Raw genomic sequence first — 13,687 nt, forward strand, 5'->3', positions numbered from 1 at the left:
TATTAAAAATAGTGATTGGGCGTTTCGCGCACAGAACTGACGCCTTTAACGAAGCATTGTGATTTTAGTGTTCGATTATGTCCGTAGGTGATTTATCGAATAGTAATCCACCGTGAAATCAGGTGCATGCGTTGCACGTTCGCTAATGGGGTATCTACCTACATCACGGTGGTTGTTGCAGGTCAAAATAGTGGAGTTCTTTTTGTATTTTTTTTTGGGAAAAATCTTTAGGCAGTTCGATTTTTTTTTCAAATTAAATTAAGCCCTTAAAAACTAGATATTAATTTCAGTGAATATGCATTACAAAATATTCATGTTTGTGTCTGTAGTAGATCTTAGGCTGGGTTACACCATCTTACTTTAACTTTAACAAACGTCAGAAATCTGTCAAACTCCATACAAAACACAGCGGTTATCGTTATATTTATTTATTTATTTATAATTTCGCAAAAAAAACTGTACAGTGGCGGACTTAATGCCAAGTGGCATTCATTGCCAGGTATAGTTACTGTTAAAGTTAGGTGGTGCAACTCAGCCTTAGTATCCAAATCAAGAATACCTAGTGTTATTCATAACAGTTTGTGTTAGTTACTTAACATGATAGGTATCACAAATAAACAACAATAGACGTTTCAAAGGACACCTATAACACATTACAAACAAAACGTAAACCTTATTCACGCCGCCACGGATGTAAATATTCGTTTATTGGTCACTCACACCAGAGACAACTTTCGATATGACATACGGCGTTTTGTCGTATAAGTTAGATGGCGTAAAATACGAGCGGGCCTAGGGTTGCCATGTCCAAAACACAAAAGGGACTCTGTGCTTCATTTGGCCGGACATTTTACCCTAAAAGCCGGACATGCATTTTTAACTAACGTACGATGCAAAGCAATTAGCGTCATAGCTCATGAGTGGGTCATCTTCGAACGAACATTATTCTATAGCTCGAGTTTGGACTGGCGCAGCAGCCACATAAAACGCCTAACAAAATCCGGACAGACCGGACAAGTCCCTAAAAAGCCAAACATGTCCGGCTAAAGCCGGACACCTGGCAACCCTAAGCGGGCCCGCAATAAAGCGTATAGTTGATGTCATCTTGTCCGGCTAATCCTGATTTAGCGTGCTAGCTCTGAAAGCGGACCGTACGTTATGCGCGCGCGCAGACTACACACGCACCGCGCGGACGGCGAGCAAATCTAAATGGTTTACGACCGATTTATGATTTTTGAATAGATTTCGATGGAATATTTTGAATGCGAGTGAGATTTACTTGATACATTTTAAAAAGATTGCCTACTGCCTACTGGGTGGGCAAAAAGTTACCAAAACTATAATGGAAAAATTGAGCTTAGATGTCATTTGACTAAATGAAAGAAACTTTTATCGTTTCGAATCGTTTTAACTAAAAAGCTTTATGATTTTCTTAGATCAAATCCTTAGAAATGTTAATGTTATTTTCATTACCAACGTGTATTTTTCCAAAATCTTAGCGGCTGTATGTATCAGCATCGAGTAATATTTTCCTCAGAATATTGTATAGGGCTCACTTCATTAAAAAATTTAAAACTCGAGCCATTATCCGAGTCCTTTGTTACGATTGATTTGTGTGTTTGTCCGTGTAAAACGCAGCATTATGCTTTTACCAACACAAACCATTTTCAATCTTGTCACCACTACATAAGCTTCTCATTAGAACAATGCAGTTCAACCAGATCCCATTGAAATGAAAACGTTAATAAATATTCAGTGAATTATTTAATTTGTGAATTATCTGAATGCTTTACGAGGTTGCATCATTGTTGATTAATCTGCGTTACTGTAAATACAAACACCTGTAACGCCCCTGGGTCTGCGGGTGTCTATGGGCGACGGTAATCACTTACCATCAGGTGATCCGTTTGCTCGTTTGCCTCCTATCACATAAAAAAAAAAAAACTAAACGCGTTTCAATGTAATTAATTTGGTTGTTTACTTACTGCTATAGAAAACAACCAGCGGCCGCCCGCGACTTCGTACGCATGGATCTCGTTTTACTCCCTTAGGAGTGGAATTTGTAAAATTCTTTCTTAGCGGATGCCTACGTCACAACATCTACCTGCATGCCATATTTCAGCCCGATCCGTCCAGTGGTTTGGGCTGTGCGGTTGATAGATCACTATATTAGTCAGTCAGTCAGTCACCTTTGAGTTATACATATTTAGATATAAAACAATATTACACCAAATGCACCGAATAATAGTGTATTAGGGGGCGTCCATAAATTACGTGAGACAATTTTGGCCATTTTTCAACCCCCCCGCCCCCCTTGGTGAGATTTGGTGAGATTTTGCCTGACCCCCTCCCCCACCCCCCTAATCTCACGTGATATTTAATAAAATGCCTATTTTGCAATGTCTATGCTTCGAGTCTATTAGATTTATATGAAAAAATCAGTAACCCAGTGTCGTGCCATGCGCAGTGCAGGGTTCCGTAGCTTCCCGTCGTTTAGTAAGACAAGCAATTGCTTCAACCTTGGACCAGTTTTTTGATTCATAGTTAAAATAGCTAATTGTTAAATTTTGATACTAATGGTTAAATATTAATAAAATGTAAGTAAACTAATAGTTAAAAAATGTACTAAAAGTAAAGTTAAACATTGTTATAAAAACATTTTTTTCCGTTATTTAACCACTTGTCATTTGACATCTGTCAAATTTGAGTATTGGTTACTTTAACTACGAATTAGTACGAATGCATAATATTTTCATACGTACATGTAATGTCATTTTTTAGGGTTCCGTAGTCCTGACAAGGAACCCTTATAGTTTCGATATGTCTGTCTGTCTGTCCGAGGTTTCGCTTGGAAACTATTGGCACTGGGGAGCTGTAATTTTGTGAAGGTATGTACACAGTATATATATGTGGTATGTATATTAATCACGCCGACAAAACGGTAAAATAAAATTTTGAAAAAAAAAATTCTAATGTGGCTCCCCTGCATGTAAAGTGGGGATTAATTTTTTCAAGGAAAACTATAACGGTTAAGATACATTACTTAGTTTAAGAGTAATAGTCATTTGACTCATGTATTATACAATTTCTTGACCAGTAAAAAATCCTTAGAAGAAAATATGAAAAGTGACTTTAGATGAAGTAATTGCTTGCTTCTGAAATATATTGTGGTAACGACAGACAACTACGGAACCCTACACTGCGCGTGGCATGACACGCACTTGGCCAATTTTTTACGCAATAGCGATGCCGATGACGTTTTTTTTTAATTTCGAATTTTATTAATTTCGACATTTATTCTGCATCTTTAGTGTTCACAAATGCAGATGGAGGCATTTTTAGTTTAATTTGATTAGACGGTTTAGAATAAATTGTCATTATCATCATAAAAAAAAACATTTTTTTTACTTCAATAATCCAGTTTTCTGGCAATTTTACTCTATTTCTTGCGGGAAAAATTACGTGATATTTTCCGAGACCCCCCCTCTCCCCCATGTGAGATTTAGTGAGGTTTTCGTTGACCCCCTCCCCCCCCTAAAAGTCTCACGTAATTTATGGACGCCCCCTTACTAGTATTCTCACACCCACGACGAAACTTTAATATCAATGGCTGAACACTCTTTATAAAATGTTTGAAATTTCTGCGTCTTCTAATCCTAATATAGACCATGATATTGAGGTACAACACAAGTACCGAAACGTTAACCGAAATGATTAAAAAACATACAACCGAATTGAGAACCTCCACCCTTTTCAAGTCTTTTTAACTAGAATTATAGAAAACATTCATCAAACCTTCTTTTGTTACAGGTTGGCTCATCAATGGACATGTCCAAATACTCGATCGAAGCGGAGAAGTACAGGAGCTACGGCATGTACGACCCCTCCCGAGGGTACCTGGACTCAGCAGCGCTGTCCAAGGCGTACATGTACATGGACCAGCAGCAGCAGCGCTCCTACCCCATGGACATCAGCAAGATGTACTCCGAAGCCTCCGCCGCAGCCATGGCCGGACTCAGCTCAGCCGTCAACTCCGCACCATCCAGTCTCTCGCCGCGGTCACCGGCTGAGTCACCAGACATGACTACAAAGACCCAAGACAGGCCTGAAGGCAGCTCCTCCTCAGGGTCAAACCCCTCGCCTTCTCTTCCGTACTACCAATCCTCACCAAGCATCTTAATGCCTCAGTACCCAGGACAGTATGCGCAAGCCGCGCAAGGAGGATCAGAATTCAGGAGGCCGCTAACGGTCATATTCTGACCTGACACGTAAGCGTTGTTGTTGTTAAACTGACTTTTATTGTTGTTTTTCGTGTTCGTGTAACTATCAGCGGGTTTTTAAACGCAGCGTTTTGTGCATAAACCAACTTGGCATCAGTGTTTAATGTACGCGGTTAAGGTTGCTGATTCTTACGTCAATGCGGATTTCGTTTATTGTTTAAGTAGAAATTGTTTAGTTTTTGATTATCTTATTTATGTTTTTATTTTCGCTTTAATAATCAGTGATTATTTTACTACTCACGATACCTTTCGTGATTTTCCAAAGTTCCTCTTTGATTTTCCTTTTTATAGTTTTAAGGATTAAGAAATATTATAAACAGAAGTAGGTAACGTTTCAATATTTGTAAAGTGTACATAGTAAATAGCTATCTAATAAATATTTTTAGAGTAAAATTGTAACTGAGCATTGCTGGGAAAAGGGTTTCACCTCCACTGACTTTTATCATTTTGAAATTAAAGATGATATTATCAGCATTAGAACTGCTTTTTACACTTTCATTTTGTTTTAAATCAGCCAAGATAATTTAATTTAATATATTTAATTTATTTTTGTTTCACTGCATATTGATTATGCTCTACATAATTTTCACAGCAAAGTTCAGTTATAGGATTTATACAAAAAGTCCAAATTAAATTACAACGACTATTCTATATTATTAGGTGTTTCTGTAAATATTCCGGCATGTCTCTTAAAAGTGTTCAATACCTACAATAAGAGATGTGCCACTGTATTATAATAAACGTAGATAACTATTTATTTTATGTTGCTTTTAGGGTCTTTTCAAATTTTAAAACGCGGCGTTTTTACGTTCGTACGAACGCGGCGGCCATAAAGTGCATTTATGTGTTGCCATAACAGAAAAATATTTTACATTTTTTTTTTCAAATTGACAGAGATTATTAATCTTGTGGGAAGATTCAATTTAATACTCAGGCTTTTTATCCTGTAAATGTAAGGTGTATTAAAATTCTACATATTTGTGAGCATTTTTCTTCGTGTACAAAATATTTTTTGTATGAAAGTCATACATATTTTATGTTTTTTAATGTCGATTGATGTTGACATGTAGAGCTTGGCCATTGGCCTTATTGTAAATTATATGAAGCTAATTAAAATTTGTAAATGAAACATATTTGTGGGAAGTCGATTGTTATGATGAGACTATTAGAACTTAATTGAAATATTATGCCTAAATAAATAATTAAAAATCTAATGGGGTTATTTTATTAACAACGAACTTATGCTGAGTTGCACTAGCTAACTTTGACGATAACCGGTGTTATTTGTATGGAGTTTGACAGAGTTTTGACGTTTGTTAAAGTCAAAGTAAGAGTCTTTGGTCCTCTCTTTGTGAGTTTTTTAACAAAAGCTGTTAATAATGTTAATAAAATAATGTTCAATTAATTTTATGTTTGTTCACAGGCGCCTATTTTCATGTTGCTAATTATTATTGTTGCAATAAAGAACAAAGTATTGTATAGTTCAAGATCTGTATTCAATTCAACAGGCTGCAACAGGCAATATTATTTTTATTAGAATTTTCAAATACAATGTGACTCAATCTTTATTTATTTTGTAATCGCCACCACTTTACTTTTACAGCTTTTTAAATTCCAAAAAATAACAACTTTCAAGCACTATCAAATAATTTCACCATAAAAACCCCCAAAATAAACAAACGCAATTCCAAACCTTATTCTGTAGGTCATAAAGGTCTCGTAATTATAACTTCAATCATACTGTACGCTTGAACACTCCCCTGTTTTTTAATAAAATATGCGCCTGATAGATATCACTGCGCAGGGGCAGTGATTTGGCATAAAATAAACAACTGCTGTCTTTTGTATGGCAAAATACGCTGGAATAACATAAACAATTGACGAACCCTCCGGTAATAGGTGGGAATATACAGGGTGTTGGGAAAGCGGTAAGAAAACAATCATTAATAGTAAGTATAACGAATTATTAAAGAAACTTGTCTGTACATTTTATGAATTAATGGTGACATATGAATCAATCACAGAGCTTTATTCAACGCTGTGCTTTCGATTGCTGCTGCTTCACTTAAGCTACCATCGATTGTGAATACGAGCGTAAGCCTACATATTTCTGAGATCACAAATTTACAATTAATCGATGGGGCAACAAGGTTCTGGAGTGGAGGCCACGAACTGGAAAGCGCAGCGTAGGAGTCCACCCACAAGGTGGACCGACGACCTTATAAAGGTAGCAGGAAGGCGCTGGATGCAGGCTGCTACCAACCGGTCATTGTAGAAATCATTGAGGGAGGCCTATGTTCAGCACTGGACGTACTATGGCTGAAATGATTATGAAGCAGGTAAAATATGTTTTATCAGAATCTACTATTCGCCCAGTATGTTTTTTTTGTTACATCGACAGATTTATTGCTACTACATGGCAATCACTAGGACTAGTGTAAATAACTCTGTCATTACTTAATCACAAAGAGGTTCAGTTAGAAAGAAGTAAGTGATTATTCGCCTTTTTCAAACAACTTTAGTATAAAACGATCGGACATTCAAAAAAGATAATTCTCAATACCCGATACCTCCTGTAGATACCAACTCGGCACCTCCGCCCCGTCATTATGACAAAACGAGGCAAAATAAACACCGCGTCGGATGCAGGGCCGATTGTTTTCAATGCAAACACAATCATGACTAATAAATACACCTATCCTATCCCACTACTGGCATGAGAAGGGTTTTGACAACAAATGAGAGTGAGACTTAAAAATCGGTGCGAGTTATGAATATTGTTTTTTGGTTTGAGAGGATGAAATAAGTTTTTATGTTGGTGACCAAAGATACAGGCTCTAAAAAGCTGGGCTAAACATACTTAGGCTGGGTTGCACTATCTTACTTTAACTTTGAAAAACTTTTTTTTTATGCATAACAAGGCAGGTATTTGACCACAATCGCACCTGATGTTAAGTGGGATGCGGTCTAGGAAACTTAAAAATCTGTCGAAATTCCATACCAAAAGGCACCGGTTATCGTTATAGTTACCATTAAAGTTAGGTGGTGCAACTCAGCCATAGTTGACCGGAGTAAGTAGATGAGAGATTGTACCTAAAATCATAACCCACCCTCCTTCTGGCGCAGTCGGGTAAATATTATTAAGACAGGCAATAAAGTTTATTCGATTGAAAAGCTGCATTTTTAAATTTTGGAACCCTGACAGGAATAATGATAATATTGGCCAAAGGTACCTACTATAATACTGTTTTGTAATTAAAATGGAAAATAAATTTAAATACCTATTTATTGGTGCCTAGTTAAATTTTTGTACTACAACAAAGAATAAAGATTTTGACCATCTTCTTTTAATAGGCAACTATTATTTAACTAGAATGTGTGTATGCAAATATAGTCTTCTAAAGTTATAGCTTAATACAACCTGATTTTCATTACGAAAATTGTCTTTCAGCCACAATACAGAGAAAATTACCCGCCTTCAGTAAGTATTCATTCGACAAACTTTCCACGTTTTCATCGTGAATAATTTCCCAAGGCTTATGTCGTAATTATTATTTACTCGCTCGAAGGGTGTAGTGAGTGACACCCACACACCATAATTACTGGCTAGACATTGTCACGTACAGTCAACATGACATCAGACTACATTTTATTGTAAAATCGAACCTAATACAACTGCTTAAGAAGCTACAGTGAGTACTTTGATTTGCCTTAGTAAGTAAGTATGTAGGAAAGGGTCTACGTGGTGAATTGTTGATTATAGGGTGGGTAAAGTGATGTTACAACCATACGTGGATAATTTCAAGACATTTTCATGTAGTTTCTTAGCAAAACAACGTATAATTTAAGCTTTGTCATAATTATTTCATAGATCCTGAAATGTAAACAGAAAGGATTTTCCTTTTTCAAATTTTCAAAGCCCGAAGAAAGCCAAATAATTTAAAAATGGAACTAAAATCAAACGTGAGTATTTTTGTTTTTCATTACTAAAAAGAGTTAAAAGCTTCGCAAATTGGCGCGTTAATTTTCCCCCGTATCACAGAATAAGTAATAGTACAGGTACAGAAGGATTACTCCGCAAGACGATTTAAATAAATGCGAGTCTTGCTACGACGCGATACAGTGGAATTCAGCTCGCACAGCACTACGTAACCTACAATTTTATTCACCTACAAGTTTTGTCTCTTTCTATCGCGTGCCTCTGAACTCTTCTTACGCTATTAGGGTTGCTGTCTAGTGAAAAAATATTTAATCTACTTATTTGTAATGACCTACGTATGTAGGTAAGTATGCATTCATTATGGTAAACCTTGGGAGAGGCCTTTGTCCAGCAGTGGACGTCATTTGGCTGAAACGAACGAACGCATTCTGAGCAGTAGTCATAGTAGGTTAGGTTTCTATACTATCCTAAGAATTATTGATTACCTACATGGCCAACATACCTTTCAGCATCTTTAGGAAGCAAAAAAAAAAGATGAATCCGGTAGATTACTTTTCGAATTTAAACACCCGAACGCCGCACAATATTTCTTTCTCTTTATGTCCATTTTTAAATAATACTTCGATCATAGAATTATAATCATACTACAACACACGCCAGCGTCCTGACGAGCGCGCGCGTGACACTCGACTGATATAATACCCGCCGGCGGGGCGCTTCGCTGTAGGTAATTATCGGATGTACCGCGCGGAGTGAGCCAGGCCTGCCCGTATTGCTGAGCCTGTCCACAGATTATAAAAATAGCACTGATAATGTAAGGTTGAGTTGGCGCGCAAACAGCCTAATAGAAAAAGTAAAAAACTTGAATGTAATTTAGGCAATTAAAATAAAATAATAAAAAGAGCCTAAAAAACTACAATACTTTAATTTTTTTAATTACCTACCTACAGTCACGTTCGGCTGTATAATTATGATTTTCTTTGTGTCACTAGACGATGAAATTTTTTTTGTGCTATAATCTGTGGTGTGTTGGTGTGGTGGTGTCATTTACGGTAAATTTTGAATTCCAATTGCAATGTCTACTTGACCCTCAGGAGAAAGTCAATTTGTGGAACAATACACTGACCGCTTGCCATTTTTCTCTGCCGCCGCTCAATTTGACAGCTCACCGCGCCTGACCTGTCAACTGTCAACTGCCACGTGCCGGCGCGTGCGCTTTAAACTGTTATCGGAGATTTTGACAGCCTCCTGTCAAATCCAACTTGTTTTTAGTGCGATAGTGACTCGGTTTTGTGGTGGTTAAATTAAATCTGAAATTGTTTTGTTAAAAGTGATTATTGTTCTCACGGATACTTGTGAAGGGCGGGCAGGAACTAGGTAAGTTTTTTAGTCTATTTTGTTTCCTGAAGTCAATATTGTGAAGGTTCCCACGACCCCCTTTAGACTCATAAGTCAAACTTGTTAAATTTGAAGTTCAATAATGGCAAGCGACATGTTTCCTCGATAATACTGAAAGAAAAATTTATCAATATTTCCTAGTACCTTCCTAACTAGCTAACTAAATTATAGGTTGACATTATTTATTGCTCCAATACTGCATATTTATACCAAATTGTAACCTTTCTGATGCCCATAAAACATGTTATACAAATGAAACGTTTCTACAGTTGTTGACATTACTATTCAGGTACTCTCCCGACGCTGCCGCGGAAAACGACGAGTGCGTAAAGGTAGGTGGAAATTTTTCGCATTGCAATTGATTTCTATCGATTTAACATAATAAATTGTCCAATATCTCTTGCACATACGAGGCTTGTTCCCACGGCAATCTAGCATGGCAGAATCCAGTATTGCAGGGTCCTGCAAACTGGGCTGTCGTGTAAACACACAGTTCGTTCGTTCGTTCTTTTCAGCCGAAAGACGTCCACTGCTGGACGAAGGCCTCCCCCAAGGTTTTCCACAAAGACCGGTCCTACGCCGCCCGCACCCTGGCATCTCCCGCGACCTTCATCAGTTCGTGAACACACAGGTGTGTGTGTGAAATTCGAATTCCAAATTTGAACGGTTCGGTTTTTGTCGGTTCAGTATTAAAAGTAGTAAACGGGATCCTGCAAAAAACGGGATGTCGCCGTGGGAACAAGCCCTCAACATGGATACTTGACTTCATCACGTTCTTAATCGTTCGCAGTTTATGTGAAATGGTTTATTCATAAGTTATGCAGATAGTAGGTAGATAGGCTCTAATGCAGTGGTTCTTAACCTTTAAGTCACGAGGGACCATTTTACCAAATTCCTATCTCGTCAGGGACCACTTTTTTTTTCAAAATCCTATGAAAGGGGAGGTCGATTTCTCGCCCACTGGGCGGCGTTTGCGTTGCGTTAACTCGACTCATCACGTCACGTCACTTGTTTATTACGATGTCTTCGTGGACCACTTGGAATGCCTCCAGGGACCTCCAGTGGTCCGCGGACCACCGGTTAAGAACCACTGCTCTAATGTAAGAAACCGTGAAAAAATATTTAGATAACATTGACGAAATATTTACGAATCGTTCATTTCATACACCTAGGACATTTGAAAATCAAGTAGGTACTTATACTCGTAGGTTATGTATTCTGTGGTATAGGTAGGTGCAACATCTTCGTTTCAACCAAATGACGCGGACGTCAAGCTGGACAAAGGCCTCCCCTAAAAATTTCCTTAACAACATCAACATCTTAAACATTTTAAATAAATAATTTAACCTGTTTTGAGACAAATAAATACTTTCTATCTATTTATCTAAACATTCCCAAGCAGCTGCACTCAGGAGGATTTGATGAGTGCTACTGACAACGCCACTCTTGTGGCGGAGTTTTGGCCTGACACTGTGTAGGTTTGTTGTCGACACGAAAAGAAGAAGAACATTTGCATTTCACTTATCCCACTTCCTACTAATATTATAAATGCGAAAGTTTGTATGGATGTCTGGATGTTTGTTACTCTTTCACGTAAAAACTACCTACTGAACGGATTTTGATGAAACCTTACAGTATTATTGTTTATTACCCAGAATAACATATCGGCTATAATTTATGACGATCTGTGACAAACTAAATTTCACGCGGGTGAAGCCGCTGGCAAAAGCTAGTTACTTCATTATTACTACATTATATATTATACATACATTATTATATATTAGTATAAGTACCTACTTATCTAATCAAATTAATGAATCAATTAAGATTAATTTTGTGTTAGTTTACCTTTAAAACTACATAGATTCAAGGCTGTGTGGCTACTTGAGTGGTGTTTGAAGATTTTTAATGCGTCAATTATCTCGTCACCGCTAATGAGACAAACGGACGGTAGCACAATCATAGTTTAGACATGAAGTTACTCTTTTGTACCATGTAAACAATTGTTTTTGCAAAAGTCAGAGATAATTAATAAACGGATACGAAATGCACAGTTATAGGCTTGTAATTAATTAATACTATTACAGTTTTTCGGAAGTCTTACGATAAGACCTTATAGAGTTTAAATTAGGGTTGAATATTTTGCCTACCTTCTTAATTACGGTGATAATTGGGGTTTTAAAAATCATAATACTGTATTAATTAGCTAAATTAAACATCATTGGCGTCAGATAAATATTATGGCTGAATAGGACCGAGAGCTTATACATAATAGGCATATAATTATATGCTTAACTTTATCTTCTGCTGTCTAGCAAACAAATTATGTAATACAAAAACAATAGATATAAGTACATACTCGAATTTGCTATTATTTTGACATCACTTGCTACGACTACTTAAACTTTCGCGACCGAAAACGAACAAATAAATCCAGAACCAAAACCACATCTATCATCCGATCCGCATTATTGGGACCGCATTAAAACACAGGAGCAGAAAGAGCAATAAATAAAGGCCCGACTTATTCTGCAACGACGGAGTTTTCAACTAAACACATATTTCAGTCTTGTCCTGTCAGTCTGGCTGGATAGTGATGTACCCGGTTTTGCGAATTTTCTAGAAAAATTGCTGTTACAAAAGAAATAGTATTTTAGATTTTGTAGGATGGTAGGTACTATTTTATTAATAAAGCAAGTAAGAAATTATTGGACTACGGTGTTCTATTGTCTCGGATTGCTTCTTCCTTGAACTGGTTTTTCTAAGGTCCTCAAAGAAATTTCCAGGCTTGTCACTTTTCTGAATATTCTTCGAGCAATCCATCCGTTTTTCTTCAGTCATCGTAAAGTTCAGTTAAGTCTGTATCGTTGATGAATGTAAATTGATACGACAGTAAGGCCCAGAACAGACAGTGAAACGCAACTGCAACGAAACTGCAACTTTCTGATGATTCTTTTGAATGAAACTGAAACTGAAAGTTTTAAACTGGTCGCGTGGTCTCTCAACGGATGCTATGGCAGAAACTTAGATGCAACTCAAAAGTAACTAGCAGTTGCAGTTTCGTTGCAGTTGCGTTTTGCCGTCTGTTCTGGGCCTAAAACTCTTTCATGAAATTTACGGGATATCATTGATATCTAACAATCATTCTCTCCAACCACGAAGAAAAAGTACAAAAAATCTGTGTCATTTTCCAACTTTAATTTAATATCCAACGTACTTTCCATTATTCCTTCCCCACTGGCAACACTATTCCACAGAGGGACTGCATGGAAAACAGCCATTGTCCTCCCCCATGGAGGAGTTTAAAACTCCCTAAGATTACCCTCTTATTGATTACGGGACAGATTGTTTGAGTTATTGACAGGCGTATTATTATTAACGAATGGAGACTTGTTTTCTTGTGAATATAAAAAGTTTTTTTCGTCAATGAATGGGGAAATGAGATATTTTCTTTTTAAGGTGGCCATGGAGAGGGCTTTGAATGTCTTGTATCTCTTGGTTTACGGCAAGCTCTATTGATTTGAAGTTTATTTGATAATATTTATTTCTTAAAATTAATTTCAGTTTTTCTTGAAATTAATTGCAAAGTTCGAGGAAACGATATATGTAGGTAGGTACACTGCCTGCATATTAAACTTAATATTTTGCACAATTATACTTACTTTAACTTAATAAATTAACTAAAATACAGTAGGATTTGGATTGAAGTTACCTACCTTCTTCGTAGATACAATGTTTGGTAATTAGTTACTCCTACCTAGTAAATTTACGTAGTTAAGTATATGTAAATATCTATTTGCACATTCACATTTCGTAAAGCGATTTTGATCTTACCTACCATTTTAATAAATTTAGAATAGTTCTGAGTCCTAATAAAAAAAAAAACCTGAAAAATTTAAAATTAGGTACACAAGTCTTACTTACGCCTACATTTACAGAGTAGATATCATAGTCCTTTCACAACAATTCTAATAAGTAATAATAATTATCGTAGAAATTAAGCTTCGTTTCTAAAGCTTTGCTCATCTAGTAGTTACGTATTCGATAAAAGTACAGCCTATTCTATCAC

At 36.8% G+C, this 13,687-nt stretch overlaps 1 protein-coding gene across 1 annotated transcript in view; it reads left to right on the plus strand.

The window, feature by feature from the left end:
• The window catches only part of Sox21b (SRY-box transcription factor sox21b), a 51,790-nt gene extending 46,324 nt beyond the window's left edge, over positions 1 to 5,466 (plus strand). Inside the window, exon 5 of the mRNA XM_028311870.1 lies at positions 3,811 to 5,466. Coding sequence (XP_028167671.1) covers positions 3,811 to 4,260 — 450 coding nt within the window. The 3' untranslated portion in view covers positions 4,261 to 5,466. The remainder of the gene's footprint in view (positions 1 to 3,810) is intronic.
• The last annotated feature ends 8,221 nt before the right edge of the window (positions 5,467 to 13,687 follow it).

This window comes from Ostrinia furnacalis, unplaced genomic scaffold, assembly GCF_004193835.3.
Source record: "Ostrinia furnacalis isolate ACB-3 unplaced genomic scaffold, ASM419383v2 OfSCF3557, whole genome shotgun sequence".
NCBI classification, from domain to species: Eukaryota; Metazoa; Arthropoda; class Insecta; order Lepidoptera; family Crambidae; genus Ostrinia; species Ostrinia furnacalis.